Consider the following 15585-nt stretch of genomic DNA (forward strand, 5'->3'; position numbering starts at 1 on the left):
AGTTTCGAGCCTTTCCTGGAACTCGCTTTGGAGTTCCTGGCCCAGAGATCCGCCTGCCTCTGCCTCCCGAGTGCTGGGCCAGCACCGCCCGGCCTATAAAGTATATTTTATAGTTTTAGTAAATGACTTATTCTAAGAATAGCTCAACTTCCAGAAGTGCCCGTTTCAGCTTCCCTCCTCAGTAGGAGCTCGTTCATTTCTGCAGAGTCTACAGGATGCAAAAATCATTTCAATTTTAACTCAAATTATCTTGGCCAGTGGCATCTACTTTGTTTATTGGCTATCTTAATATTCCTTCAGGGAATTGCTTGCTTGTATTTCTTGCTCATTTTTTCAGAGTAGTCTGTCTTCTTGTTTCATTACAGGTTTGTATGTTTATTTTAATGTGTTAGTGTTTTCTCCACATGTATGTACACTGTACATGCCCTGGAAGTGGAGTTACAGATGATTGGGAGCCACCATGTGGGTGTGGGGAACAAGCCACCAAGGGTTTGTTAACCACTCTTAACCACTGAGCCATCTTTCCCCTTGCCTCTATTATATTTTTTAATATAGTAGAAAAAGAAACTTTAGTTCTGTTTTGTTTTGTACCATCAGCATTGCAGTATTCTAACTCTGATCTTTTCTTCTCTTTGTTTTTTGTGTGGCATACTTTTTTTTACTTTTATGTGTGATGCATATTAAATTTAATGTTTTGAATATTATATGTGAATATTCTAATGTGTTAAATATGCATATGCCTTTAATGGCTTCTGGGTTTCAAGTTTTGATTAAGAAATTATACCCCAGTGACTGAATTATTTGTGTAGTCTCTTAGATTTTAAGAATGTTGCTTTTTAAAACGTTTTTAGGTTCAACTGGGTCTAGTGAACATGTCTACTTGGGAGGCTGAGGCAAGATGACGCCAAATTCATGTATTGCCTGGGTTACAGAGTGAGGTTTTTGAGACCATCATGTGCAAATTAGCAAGACCCTACCTCAGAATAGAAAATTGAAAGGAGGGAGGGCTGGGGGAAAACAAAGGCTTAGCATGTGGCCCAGTGGTAGAACATTTGGCTAGCAGGTGTGAGACCCTGGGTTTAATTCCCAGTACTGCCAAAAGAAAAGAAAAATTAGTTTCTAATCCACAAATAATATAGTTAATGTTGTTTTAGATAGCTGTTCCAAAAGCACTCATAAATGATCCACTCGCTTCCTTCACTGGTCTAACATAAACTCTTTCACTTCTAAACTTCTATGTAACAGGATCTAGAGTCTATTTTTGCATCTACTATTCTCTCCATATAAACTAGGTGCCTTTTAAATTCTTTATTCCGACTGATAGGCTTATTTCTACTGTGACTAGAAGATTTCTCTTGGCTTTTTGTTACCTCTTACTGGTAACAGGGAACAAGCATATTGAATTCTTGTCAATTTGTGAAATTCTACTTTATTTTATTTACTCTTTTAAAAATAATGTGTGAAGTTTTTCATAGTTGATAGCGAAATAAATAAATCACCTTTTTAAAATTCCTCAATATGAATCAGATGCATTTTTGTGCTGCTTTTGCTCTCCAGGGAATTGATTTTAGCAGGCACTTTAATTCCCGGTTTTAATGTGTATGGTATTGGATGTTTGTTAGGATATTTCTTACTAATTTTTTAGTATATGTATTTTAAGTAGTTCCTGTTCATTCTCTTTTGATTTAAATTGTTTGGATAGCTGATAGATTTTCTTTATATAGTGATATAATTTAATTTGTTTAGTACTTTCTTAAATGTGAGGCCCACAAATATGGTAGGACTGGAAGACTTGAGAGTAGAAGAAGGAAGCTCGTTTTTCTAAGATGGATGTTTCTGAGAGAACTCCATCTGGAGTTGAGAGACGGCAAGTCACAATACTGTGAGTCTGCAGCCTGGGAAATTAGCAAGTAGAACACAGACTCGGCAGCCAACTCAAACGCTGCTGGTACCCTGATGTGAGTCAGCGCTCCTTAGTCCCCCTGTGTGGAATCATTTCATGGCCTTGACAACAGCTTGTGGGAGGGTGAAGTTATAAATTCGAATCTTTAATGTATGTGTGTGTTTAAAGCTTGGAGATTGGGTCAGACCACCAAGGTAGTGACTGAGAGAGTATGAGAGAGAGAGAGAGAGATATCAATCTGATTCCTGATTCTTCCAGTGTCAAAGATGAGGGAGATCTGGCCTTGAACATTTATCATACATAATTCTGAATCTCTTAAATCTACATTTTGGGGCTTCCATTTGTTGACTTCAAAGTAAAGGCCTAAAGTAATTTGCTTTGAATTGCTTTTAGTGGTTTGTGAAGGGGTCTCATGACTCAGTATGCAGCTGAGGATAATCTTCAATGCCTGATGCTCCTGCCTCCATCTCCAAAATGCTATGATTATAAAGACACACCCTACCATGGCTGGCTAAAGTAGTATTTTCCAACTACAGCCTGGTAGGAATGGAATAAAAGAGAATATGTTATAGCATGTCACATCACAGAGCAGAAAATCTCTTCCTTGAATATAGTATGTATTTTAGACATTTGTGTTGTTAGCTGTGTGCATACATTTTCTGCATCATTTTCACCAATATTTTATATTGGTGGTCATTGTGAAATGTTCTGAAAGCCAGTGGTTGAGATGTGACCATGGTCTTTCACTCTGAAGAGTCCATGTTTAAGCTGATGTCCTGACTCTGGAATCAGCAGATCTCCCTGGACATAGGTAGAGCACTTGAAGTACAAGCAGCAGAGACTTGAAGACAGGGCTTCCTGAGACTACAAGATGACAGCAGGCATGTACATATTCTATTTTTTAAATTATTCCATTCATTTATTTTGTGAGCGAGAGAGAGGTGGGGGAGAGGGAGGAAGGAAAGGGGGGAGGAGAGAGTGAGAGCCCGTGACACAGCCTCCAGTAAAGTAAAGGTTAGACAAGAACTTGTGGGAATCAGTCGACTCTCTCCTACCAAGTGAGTCCCGGCAACTGAAGCAGGTCAGGCACCTTTTCTGCCTGAGCCCATCTTCTTACAGGTCCAGATTCTATCCTTTACCATTTGCTTCATCTCTGCCTTTGGAGCTTTTTAAAAGGAAAAAGGAAAGGCTGAGAAAAATCACCGGAAATAACTGAAGACCTGTAGGACCTCAATAAAGTGGTACAGACACTACAAATAATGGGTTTTTCCAGTTCATACACCGATCACAACACAGATGGGAGAAAGACAGGCCAGGGAGTCAGAGGAGAATCTCTCATGCAGGTTTTATTGTGTCTTATGTAGCCAAATTACAAAAGGAAAATGTTGAGGGAAAGGGGAAGAATTTACTGGTTTTTTTTTTTTAATCTTTTCAGCTTGTTGACAGTGTACAATGCAATGTAAATAAAACATGGATAGAGAGATGGTGAGATGCATCCAAACTAAAGATGTTTGCTGCTGCAAGTCTGAAGATCTGAATGTGATCCTTGTGACCCGCACTGCAGAATTCAGCTCTCACAAGTCCTCTGACTCGATGTGTGTGTCATGGCATACTCACACCCACACACATACACACTCCACACCCCACACACAATAAATAAATGGAATTTATAAATTTAAAAAAGCAAAGCTAGATTAAGCCAGAAATATTATCAGCTAACTAGATGTTTAATAAAAACATGGCCGAGCAATTCACTACAGCATTCCTTCCCATGTGTGTTCCATTGCTCTAACCTGCTACCTATTGCAAACATTTTTAAATGTTAACAAAACTTACACCATCATTTCATTGTCAAGTGTGTCTTAGAATAGATTCTCAGAGGGAAGATTTCTGTGCCAAGTGGTAAAAAGTAACACAATATATTATTTCAACAGTCAAAACTATGTGGAAAGATGTACACTGAGCTTCCTTCTTCTGTCATGACCACAGTTTATGCAAATACAAACAAAAAGTATGTACAAATATTTTGTGTTTTCCCCTCCTCACCCTTTCATAGGATAATACACATTCTGTTCTGTCTGTCCCTGGGCTGGGTCTGTAAAGGGACACAGTTCTTTTGTTCTCAGTGACAGGTGGCACACATCATGTGATGGAACAAGACTTTATTCCGTCTCACATCTATCTACAGGTGAGTGTGTGTGTGTAAGAAATTAGTCCTTCCTTTGTGATACAAAAAATGCAAACTACACTTCCTTTTTCAAGACAGTCACCTGTCTTTAGAATTGTTTGTGATTAATTTTGCTATGCCACCTGTGCTGGCTAGTTTTATGTCAACTTGACACAAGCCATAGTTATCTGAGAGGAGACAAACTCAAGTGAGAAAATATCCTCAGGCTGTAGGCAAGCTTGCAGAGCACTTTCTTAATTACTGGTTGATGGGGGAGAGCACAGCTTGTTGTGGGTGGTGCCATCCTTGGGCTGGTGGTCCTGCATTCTACAAGAAAGCAGACTGAGCAAGACAGGGGTAGCAAGCCCTCCATGGTCATTGCATCAGCTTGTAACCCCAGGTTCCCAGCCCGTTTAAGTTCCTACCCTGACTCCTTCAATGATGAACATAGATGTGGAATTGTAAGCTCTTTCTTCCACAAGGTGCTTTGGTCATGGTGTTTCATCATGGCAATAGTAACTCTAACTAGGACACCATCTTCTTTATTTTTATGTATATATATATATATATATATATATATATATATATATATATATATATTTAAATCAAACCACATACTGACCCATCTCTACCCTAGCTGGTCTGGACCACCTCCTCTAGGGGGAAGGCCAATTTGGGAAATCAAACACCCAGAGGTTACCTACCTAGTGATAGGAACCAGTTCAAGAGAACCCACCACCCAGCTACCAGGATGTGAGGGTTCAGAAATTCCCCAAGCTTTGAAGGTAGGAAAATCAAAGTTGTACCTGCTTTCTGTCTTCATAAGCACTGAGCTCTGACCATCTGCTTACTCCTCCAGAGACTTAGTGTTCTTAACTGTGCCTGGGCTATAATAACAGCATATCTTACTTCAAGCAAGAGTATATTAATCTGTGTTAAAGGCCACATCCCAGCATTTGGTGGCTTGAAAGAGCCAGCTGGAAAAATTTCAGGCATTTTGTGAGTCCATTGTTCAGCCCAGCAGTTTACTAAAAGCCTATGAGTTACAATTAAATAACATATTTTTAAAGTCAGGTACCAAGCTCTTCCAACTATATGATAAGCATTCACACCTCTCTACTTTGAGTGGTGAATATATTACATGATCTGATACTGTGCATTTCTTCAGTCACATTGTTAATTCACTGTCTGGTGGGAATAGTTCAACCATAAAAATGAGCAGCATTACAAGGAGGGCTTTTTTTTTTTCTTTTTGGAGCATGTATTTTGGGGAGATGGTTTTTCTAAGTGTTGGGTTTTTCAGTAGAGGCTGATTTTTAGGGCATAGAAGATGCTGACTGCTGTTATTGGGTCCAACAGTCAGTACTAGGAGGAGCTCCTCCTAGGATGGTCTCAACAAACTGGGAAGTAAACAGGAAGTAAATGAAGTCCTTCTTATCCTTTTGGCCATCATCTTCCCATGTAGGACCTGAGGGAGGTGGTGAGGCAGCAGATCTGGAGCTGGGGCTGGGTCCTCACAAGTAGCGCAGGGGGGCTTAGGTCATCACATCCTACTCTTGGACGGCTTCCTTCTCATAGCTTGGTAAGCGGTCCCTTCATTACATCTGTTTTATGTAGTCTTTTGATCTAAATTCTCCATGTGGGAATCCTAGTACAGTATCCTTTCACTTCCCAGCACAAAAAGAGTAAAGGACACCAAATCCATATCAGTCATGGTGTTGGCATGCTCCTAAAATGGTTTTCATTGTTCCTGTAAAGGGAGCGGGGTGGCAGATAAAAGTGGGGACTATGTGAGGCTGGGAGAAACTCAAAGCTTTCAGGGGGAGCATGTACTAAATAGTTGTCATATAGTGTCTTAGTTAGGGTCACTACTGCTCTGATGAAACACCAGGACCAAAAGCAACTTGGGAAAAGGAAAGAGTTTATTTCACTTACATTGCCACATCACTAGGCAGGAACTCAAACAGGGCAGGAACCTGGAGGCAGGAGCTGAGGCAGAGACCATGGAGGGGTCCTGCTTACTGGCTTGCTAGGCCTGCTTTCTTATAGAACCCAGGACTACCATCCCAGGATGGCACCACCCACCATGCACTGGGCCCTCCCCCATCATTCACTAATTAAGAAAATGCCCGACAGGGTTGCTTGCTTACACCCTGATCTTCTGGAGGCATTTTCTCAATGGAGATTCCCTCATCTAAGATGACTATAGCCTCTGTCAGGTTGACATAAAACTAGCCAGCATGTAGAGAACAGAGGCCCAAAGAAGACAGAGATTCCGCTCTTCCCTGCTCACTCTCAGTGCCTACACTTCAGCCTAACTCACAGCTCGTGCTTCGTAAGGCAGTCCTCAGCACAAAAGGAAGCATTTGGAATCTCTCTTTGCGCCAAAGACAAACGATGAAGTCTTCACTATCAACACTCCTCTCCGTGTTCACTGTTTATTACTAATCGAAGGTGCTGGCAATGGGACCATCGGCCTCCCCAATGGGCAGCTGTTGGACTCTTTCTTGTTGCATTGGCTGCCTTGAGGAAAAAGAATGTCAGCCAGTCATAGAGCCAAGACTGCATTTATGCCAACACCAGCTAATTCAGATGTCCCACAGATACCGTGAGACAACCATACAAAGAAGCCCCTGGCGCCTGAAGGCACAGCCTCAGCCAGGATTATTAAAAAGCAGTCCGATGAGAATCTTTGCTATCACTAGCTTGTATGAACCTTACAACTGTTCCCACCTAGCTGTTCCTAACTCAGTCAGATGGCTATGTAAAGCAAGCAGGGCTTAAGAGGAATCAGCTTTGAGTTCAGAAGTATGCTGGCTAGTTTTATGTCAGGTTGACACACAAACTAGAGATATCTGAAAGGAGGAAACCTCGACTGAGAAAATGCCTCTGTAAGATCCAGCTGTAAGGCATTTTTCTAATTGGTGATTGACGGGGGTGGGCCCAGCTCATTGTGAGTATCACCCCTGGGCTGGTGGTCCTGGGTTCTATAAGAAAGCAGGCTGAACAAGCCAGGAGTAGCAAGCCAATAAATGACACCCCTCCATGGCCTCTGCATCAGCTCCTGCCTTCCTGTCCTGTTTCAGTTCCTGTCCTGACTTCCTTCAATGATGAACAACTATGTGGAAGTATAAGCCAAATAAACCTTTTTTCCCAACTTGCTTTTTAGTCATGGTGTTTTGTTGCAGCAAAAGAACCCCTAAGACAAGAAGGGAAAAGAAAGGAGCCGTGCCAAACATACAAGGACACCAGAACAAATATATCACTATCACTTTGCTTGGTCCTTTCCTGCCATGATACACAGTCTAGCATTTATCCCTAGACTGGGGCCTTGGCATATTGAGATAATCATGCCAATGATAATGTATAAGGGACCTGGGGAGATGGCTCAGTTGGTAAAATTCTTGACTTGGAAAGGTGAGGGCCCAAGTTCATTTCTTAACACCTGGGCACAAAAAGGTCTATGGCCATACTTGTAATCATTTCTGCTTCTCTTCCTGAAGTTACCTGTATCTCCCTGTCTCTTCCTTCCTTCTGAAGATGGTATAAGCATGTCGATCTCACTGAGTTTTAGGATAGTCTCTTCTCTTTCATGTAATATTCTTTGCACATGAACAAATTTTAAGTAACTGTTCCCCTGTAACGTGCCTGATGTCAGTTTATTTCATAGACTGGGTTAGAACCTTTCAAGGGTAGAGGCACCGATCTCCACACCCCTACATGTTTCTCTTACACACTTGTGCCAAATATTCTCAGGCCTGCCTGCCTGCTGCCATGCTCCCTGTCCTGATGATCATGGACTCTAACCCTTTGAAGCTGTAAGTCCCCAGTAAACTCTTTCTGGTACAAGTTACCTTGGCCGTGATCTCTTCACAGTGATAGAAAGTAACTGAGATGGAGGGTTAAGAGGCTAACGATTCAGTTTAGGGTGATTCAGAAAGCAGCAGGAGGAAGGAAGGATCATGGTTAAGGACAAACCAGTAATGATACAAGTCATGTGTCTGCAAGAGTTGAAGGAATATAAAAGCCTCTTCTCTTGAAGTCAGCAAGATAGATCTTTGTCAAAAAAATAAAGTCCAATGTGGTAGCTAATCCTAGCACCTAGGAGGTTAAGGTACCAGGCAGGAGAGATGTGCTAAAGAGAGATGTGCATCTCCTTAGCCTGTCAGACTGCTGAAATGATGGACCCCAAAGAAAAAAGTACCCCCAGAAGTCCCAAGCTCGGGGAAGGGAAAAGCTAAAGCCCCAGTGCCAGCCAGAGGAGGAATCTGCCTTCCAGGAGGAGACTTCAAATAATTCTGAGAACTTATCAGACCACAGAGAGAGAGCAGAGCTTAGACCATGGTGGGACCATACCTACACCTGGATCGTTTGACTGTACGTACTAATTAACCCCTTGCCCTCTATTTAAACCTAAGTCTTATGTCAGTGCCCATGAAGACAGGCTTGAAGGCTACTAGACCCCTTTATTCCTCTTCCCACTGGGGTAGCAGTGAATAAGTCCCCTTTCCCCATCTCATTAATTGGTGTCATGGGCACAGGTAGCTGAGCCTAGATTATTGAGTTTTTGGGAACCCAGATCTTGCCCTAAGAACTCTGGAAACAGCTAGAACACAAATTCCAGGCCAGCCTGGGTTGTAAGGAATCCGCCTCCCCGGCCCATAAGAAACCAAGAGAAACAGAAAAGGAGGGTGAAATTTAAACACTGAGACAAAAATACATTTGTTGATTACCTGGAACAGAGTTTCAGTGGAAGTGTGTGGCTTGGTTTGGTTGAAGACAAAGTTTCACATGGCCCAAGGTGGCATTAAACTTGCTATGTGCCCAAGGATGACCTGAGCTCCTGATCCTCTTGCCTCTACCTCCCAAGTGCTGGGATGACAAGCATGTGCCGTAACACCTGGTTGACTTTGTGGGTTTTTTGGTTTGTTTGTTTGGTTGGTTGGTTTAATAAACACTTTTTGAAATATATCCAGATAAAAAGGAGCCAAAGATGATTTAGCTAACTTTAAAAGGTCAGCCCTCCCAGAGGACAATAGCATGGTAATGAGAGAAACAAGAACGTAGACAATGACTGAGCTCAGGGCCAGAATCCACGACAGCACCTGTAATGGGCCCGATGGCGGACGGTGCCAGGAAGCTCCACCAACACTTACCCAAGCGCCAATCCAGTGTACTAAAAGCTGAAGAGAACAAAACAAATTCTAAGTTTTGTTAACAGAAAGCAAATGGCCCTTCTGGAAACATGGGGTAGGGAAGAACTTCTCCAATCTAAGCAGAAGTCATGAGGTGAGTTTCAATAATCTTGTCTACAGTAAAGTTAAGTAAGGCTCTCTGTTGGAGATGTACACTGTTAACACAGATACCACTTTACTCCTACCAGAGCGGTATGAAGCAACATGTTAGACAGTGTCATGGATGACCGGAAGGGGGACAGCAGAAATTCAGAATACTCTCAGGGTCTGATACAAGAACACCTGCCAGTCCTCAGTACCTGTTTGAGTCAAGGCCTTCGTTGAAGGGGTGACGATGGAGGGCAGCGGCTGTGTACTGTAGAGATTCTCAGTCTGAAGTTACTGGAACTGAGATTGACTCCACATGCACTAGGGAAGGGCCTTGTCCTCAGAAGTGAGAAATGCAAGTCAGTTTTTGCCCTGAGCAATGCAGCCTGAGGAGTTCCTCTCAGGGCGCTCAGGTGCACCCAGATCCTTGACATCCACAGAAAGAATTTCAGTACATAGTAAAGTGAGACAAAATATCTTTAATTTCCTTGTACCTCATTGGTCAGGTCCTGAGTTGAGGGTTCTCTGGATAATTAGACTTGGCCCCCTTCTGCTGATACAGCTGATAGGAAGATACAGATTCAGGGTGCCCACAGGCCCTGGGCCTCTCCCTCTACCAACTGTGGCACTGCCTCCTATCAACCTCCCAACAGGAGGTTGACCATACAGCTTTGGCCACTTCAGAAGGATCAGATGTTCAAGGTCATGCTCAGCTACTTAGCTTGGGGGAGTGGTTAAGAGAGAGGGGAAGAGGATATATGTTTTCAAATAATTCAGTCATTTGATGGTGAAGTTCATTAATTTCATTAAAATATCCAGCACTTTGTTCCTGCACTTCCTAACTAGCACCCAGGACCACAGCTCCAGTAGAAACCAGAGGGATCCCATAGAAAGGTGTGAGGGTTATGTTTGGCTTTCATTTACTACTTATAATGGACCCAGAATGTTCAGTGCACTAAAGGAAGTACCCAGGAGTGGATCTTACACAGCAGGAGCACCTGGAAAGTGGCTAACAGCTATCAACTGGGGAATCAAATCAAATAGAATGAATACCGTAACTTGATTAAAGAACATAATTATTAAAAATATTTACAGGAAGTTCCTACCATTGATGTTACTAGAATTTAAGACTGAGGTCTGTGGGACGGAACTGTGCCAGGGAGAGCAGGTTGACACAGACCTTCTGTGTAGTATCTTATTTATGTTTCTCCAGCGGCCCCCTGGCTAACATTCCTGCTATGCCCTGTCTCTACAGCTGGTCTTCTCCATGCCCCACCCACAAAGGACAGGAGTTAAAAAGGGAAGCTTTTCCTTTTCTGTTTAGCTAAATGTGTCCCAAACAATATCCACTAATTCTGCATGCTGATGATGGGTTCCCAGACTGGATATATGAGAAGCTTAGGTGGGATGGAGTGGGAAAGAGCTCCTGCCACAGCCTTCTAGTAAGTATTTCCTGATTTCTTTCTTTCTTTCTTTCTTTTTTTTTTTTTTTAAGATTTATTTATTATGTTTACAGTGTTCTGTTTGCATGTATTCCTGCAGGGCAGAAGAGGGTGCCAGATCTCATTACAGATGGTTGTGAGCCACCATGTAGTTGCTGGGAATTGATCTCAGGACCTCTGGAAGAACAGTTAGTGCTCTCAACCTCTGAGCCCCATATTTTCTGAATTCTACTCAGAATTCATACAAAGTTGTGTGAGTCAAGTTCATGCCCCCCCTTGAGGTAGACAAAACATGAACCATAGTACATTTCTAATCCTGTTAGTATGAACAGAAAACAAGAGTTATCCTGAGAGTCTTCCTCTGAACACAAAGGCTGTGTAGTATTATAGTGATATTTTATTTGTATTGAAATGTGATTTTATTTGTATGTCAATAAAGTTGCCTTGAGGTCAGAGCAAGCCAGAGCAGAAGCTGAGCAGTAGTGGGGCATGCCTTTAATCCCAGCACTTGGGAGGCAGAGCTAGGCCGATCTCTGTGTGTTCAAGGACACAGCCAGCATGGCAGACACACACCTTTAATCTCAATACCAACCATAGAAGACCTGGAGGTCTGTACAAACAGGCAGTGACGAGGAGGTCATGTGGCTGGGTTTACAACCAATGAGAAAACAGAACAGAAAGTCTTTAAATAGACAGGACGCACAGAAGTGCGTCTCTTTCGGAGAGGAAGAACAGCAGAAGCAGTGAAGGGTAAGGTTTTCCGCTCTTGCTCTGACCTCGTGGTTTTTAACTCTGCAATCGGTTCTGTGTTTCTTATTTAACAAGCTGGTTACATCTACAATATGTTCAGAATTATCCAATATTCCAATGCATCTTGAAAGACTTATTTTAATATGTTGAAATCTACTTTTCTGAAATGTGGTAGTCTAGTTGGAGTACACCAAATGGTCTTACACACAACTTTGACTCTGGTATCCAGAAGGAAAAAATAAACCAGGACAACAGCAAGAACAACAGTTGAGTTAATGCTGTTTTGAGTTCTTGTTCTTTTATTCAGTTAACAGACACCGTCATTCATTCATCCCTCACACAAGAGATTGATGGACATCAAATGCAGTGCAGAAACAAAAACTTTGACCTTGGGGTCACTTTATCATCATTCTAAAGAGTAATGAAATCAAAATCCTAAACCTACAAAAGAGAAGGAGATAAAAGATATAATTGTCGCTATTATTTGGTTTTCCTTTCCCTGAAGCTGACCGTGTATGTTATTTATGTTATTTATAGCCTTTCTATCAATCAAATCGATGCACATTTATTGAAGGTTTATTAAAAGCATTGGGACAGCAGTGAAGAAAAACATTCAAGTTTCTTCCTTCCTTATAAGATTTATGTGTTTTCTATGCTACTTAAACCATAGGGACTTTATCTCTTCCCTTGATCATTTCTGGCAGGCAGGAACAAAAGAGAATCTTCATAAATCTGGAAAAAGGACCTCAAGTATAACAAATCTTTCTTTGTCCTGCCAGTCAGCTCCCAAATAACCACACAGAGAATTCTTATTAACTATGAAAGCTGGACCTATAGCTTAGGTTTGTCTCAACTAGCTCTTATAACTTAAATTAGCCCATTTATATTAATCTTCATTCTGTTACGTGGCATTTTACTTCTCTTTCATCCTGCACCTCTTGTTTCCTCTCTGCCTCACTGGTGACTCCAACCTTTCTTTTTCCCAGAGCCCTCTCTGTTCCAGGAAATCCCACCTAACCTCTTCCTGCCTAGCTATTGGCCACTCAGCTCTTAAACCAATCACAGCAATACATTTTTCACACAGTGTACAAATATTCCACAGCCTCAGAGTATCCCGGAAAGGAAGCCTTGGGGAAGGTGAAGATGTGGGAGTCAGAGGTCATATTGTAGAAGGATACAACCCCAGCCTCAATGTCTAGAAAAACTCCCACAAGCTGGGGCTTCTCACTCAGATGAAGGGAAGTAGGGGTGGAGGTGAGAGCTACAAGACCATCCTTTTTACACATCTTGATGGTCCAGAATCCAAACTCAGGCTCCTTCTTCATGTCAAAGCCCCCTGGTACATCCTTTAAACAGACTCCCACATCCCAAGTGGTTGCATTCTCAACAGACACTTCGAAGTAGTATCTTCCTGAAGTAAAGTCCTCACAGCCCAGGACACAGGGGAAAACATAAGATCTCTCGGTAGAAGCCTCAAGATCCTTGTGGCATTGTTTGTAAGTCACTTGTCTTCGATCTTTAGACAGAGCTAGGTCAGGATGGGCTGTGCTTGGGTCCAGAGTCACATCGACTGTAAAACAACCACAATCAGTCTCTTGGGAGCTGGAAACATGATAATTTAAAAACAAACAAACAAACAAACAAACACACCTCTGTGTTCAAATCTGGGCATGATTTGACATTGAAACCCTATCTATGCGAACTATGTATGAAGTGCCTAGGAGGGGGAAATCATGGAGCCTAGTGCAGACACCAGTGAGGAGAGTTAAGTGAGTCCATGTTTGCCTGGGACATGAGACACAGCTAATCAGCAGTGGCAACAATAAGTCAACCCCCTCATCTGTATCACCAGCATCTTGAGTTATTTGGAAATGCCGAGGATCAGAACTCTTTGGAGTAACTCTGGTTCTGTTCTGTCCAAAACCCTCCTGAATTCAGAACTTTTAGGATTGGTGACATTGATCATGGAGCATAAAGGGGTCCTTCCCAACTCTGTTCATATATTATGCAAACACTATCTTAAAAAACAAAAACAACACCAAAACACAAATAAACAGAAATCAGACACACACACAGACACACACAAATACACAAATCACCAACCAAAAAGAAAGACAGACAAACAACTTTCCCAAACTTTTATTGACTAGAAGCTTTTGAATTTTGTACTCATGGACAAGAAGCTATAGGACGTAGCAAGCACTGTGAAACAGAACGGAGCAGGAAGCTTATTTATGGTGATTAGTAGCATTTCATTTTTGTATCTAAAATGTTCATTCATTATCTGAGAAGAGACCCTAAAATGATTTCCATCATACTACATACTGCTCAACTACAGTAGTGTTTTTAATGAGAATGGTCCCCCGTAGACTCATACATTGGAACGTTTGGTCCTCAGTTGGTGGAAATCTTTGGAAAGATTAGCCCGGGTGGCCTTGTTGGAGGAGCTCACACACTGGTGACAGTTTGAAGTTTCAAAAGACTAGCAATTCCCAGTATCCCTCTCCACCGCCTGCTTGCAGCTCAAGAAGATGTAAACTCTCAGCTATTCCTGCCACCAGGCCTGTGCTCTGCCATCGTGGGCTCTAACCCTGTGGAAGCATAAGCCCCAAATTAATTGCCTTCTTTTATTTGTTTGCCCTGGCCATGGTGTCTTATTAAGGCAATAGATAAAGTAGCTAAGACATCTGCCTTGCTAACATTGCTCAAAGAATCACAACAATTCACAATAAATACTGGGTGTCAGTTACTATTTTCTTACTGTGACAAAAAGCAACTTGGGGTGGGGGTTTATGTCCTCGTCCACATTTCTGAATAATGTGATCCATCACGGAGGGAAGACGTGTCTGCAGGGATGGTCTGGTCCCTCGCACTGACCAGGAAACAGATACAGATAAAGGAAGGCCTGTGCTAGGCTCGCTTGGCTTCTCCTTTCTGTCTTTTCCTTGTTCCCAAGACTCCAGCCCATGGCATAATGCTGCCCACATTCAGAGTGGGCCCTCCTTCCTCGGCTAAACCTTTCTAGAAACATCTTTACAACATCAGCAAAGGTGTGCTTCATTAATGCCACAGGAATTTATTAATCTAATCAAGTTGACAAAATTAGCTATTATATTCTGTAATCATCTCTAAGACCACCATGTTCCCTGAGCATGTATAAACTACTATGCTATGGGTCCACACTGTTGATGTAGTTAATTCCATGGAGGGGGGACTTTGCATATGCTTATCTCTTTATTTTTCATATGGAGACACTGAGAGACTGGTGTTGCCTGCAAGCTAATAATGGAAAAGCAGAACCTAAAAGGGACTGTGCAAGGAGCTGTGTGATTAGTATGCGAAGCATGCTAAATATTAAAAGACAAGAGATAACAGCTCCACAAGACTAAGTGAGCAACCAAATCTTCATACGGGAGTGCATCTCCTGGAGTAAGTGCAGAAACATGGGTTCCTTCCATCTCATTGTATGGTGTGAGGCGCGGATGTGGCTCCAGGACCTCCCAGTGCTGAAGAGTCTCCTGTTTGCAGTGGGAAGGCAGGAGACCTGTCTAACGTTTGCTTCTAGCCTGAGTTGGCTAGTGGCTGGGATAAACTCCATGCACTCTTTGCAATCTGAGGATCTAGCACTGGACATGAATAACTATCAGAATTATTCCCCAACAGACTCCAGAATCCAAGTTTAACTCATACTTCCTCCTGTGCCCTCAGCCCCTTTACCAGCTCCCTTGAACCACTGTGCATGTTATTACTTAAGCAAGCAGAAAAGGTATTTGTGCACTTACCCCATTAACCTGCAATTAGAAATGTGGTCAGGCCTTGTCTGAATATGATGATCCATTTCTCTCCTTTCTACAATAATTCTGTCTTCGTGAAATCACCCTTGCTTGGGTTTTGGAGTAGAGAGGCTGAGGCTGACTCAGTGCGTGACACCCTGTCACCTCCCGCCTTTTGTCCATAAAGCACCGGGCACACGGGCACATAGGTATCTATGATGAGCGTCTGGCTGCCTCCACAGTGGTGTCTGTCGTTCCCTGCTCTGCA

General features: G+C 42.4%; 1 protein-coding gene across 1 annotated transcript; it reads right to left on the bottom strand.

Annotated features, from left to right (window-relative positions):
- Nucleotides 1-12620: 12620 nt before the first annotated feature.
- Nucleotides 12621-14372, bottom strand: LOC118584639 (E3 ubiquitin-protein ligase TRIM38-like). Its single transcript, XM_036188902.1, has 2 exons — nt 14306-14372; nt 12621-13114 (listed from the first exon to the last, which is right to left on the bottom strand). The coding sequence occupies exons 1-2, from the start codon at nt 14370-14372 to the stop codon at nt 12621-12623; spliced, it is 561 nt and encodes a 186-aa protein (XP_036044795.1).
- Nucleotides 14373-15585: the final 1213 nt, after the last annotated feature.

This window comes from Onychomys torridus, chromosome 5 (genome assembly GCF_903995425.1).
Source record: "Onychomys torridus chromosome 5, mOncTor1.1, whole genome shotgun sequence".
Classification (NCBI taxonomy): domain Eukaryota; kingdom Metazoa; phylum Chordata; class Mammalia; order Rodentia; family Cricetidae; genus Onychomys; species Onychomys torridus.

What these genes read in the sequence shown, in the direction of transcription:
- LOC118584639 (XM_036188902.1), bottom strand. Translation starts at nt 14,372, where the DNA reads ATGGATCACATTATTCAGAAATGTGGACGAGGACATAAACCCCCACCC. An exon ending in CCAAGTTGCTTTTTGTCACA is followed by an intron (nt 13,115 to 14,305) that starts GTAAGAAAATAG and finishes GTTGTTTTACAG; the next exon opens with TCGATGTGACTCTGGACCCA.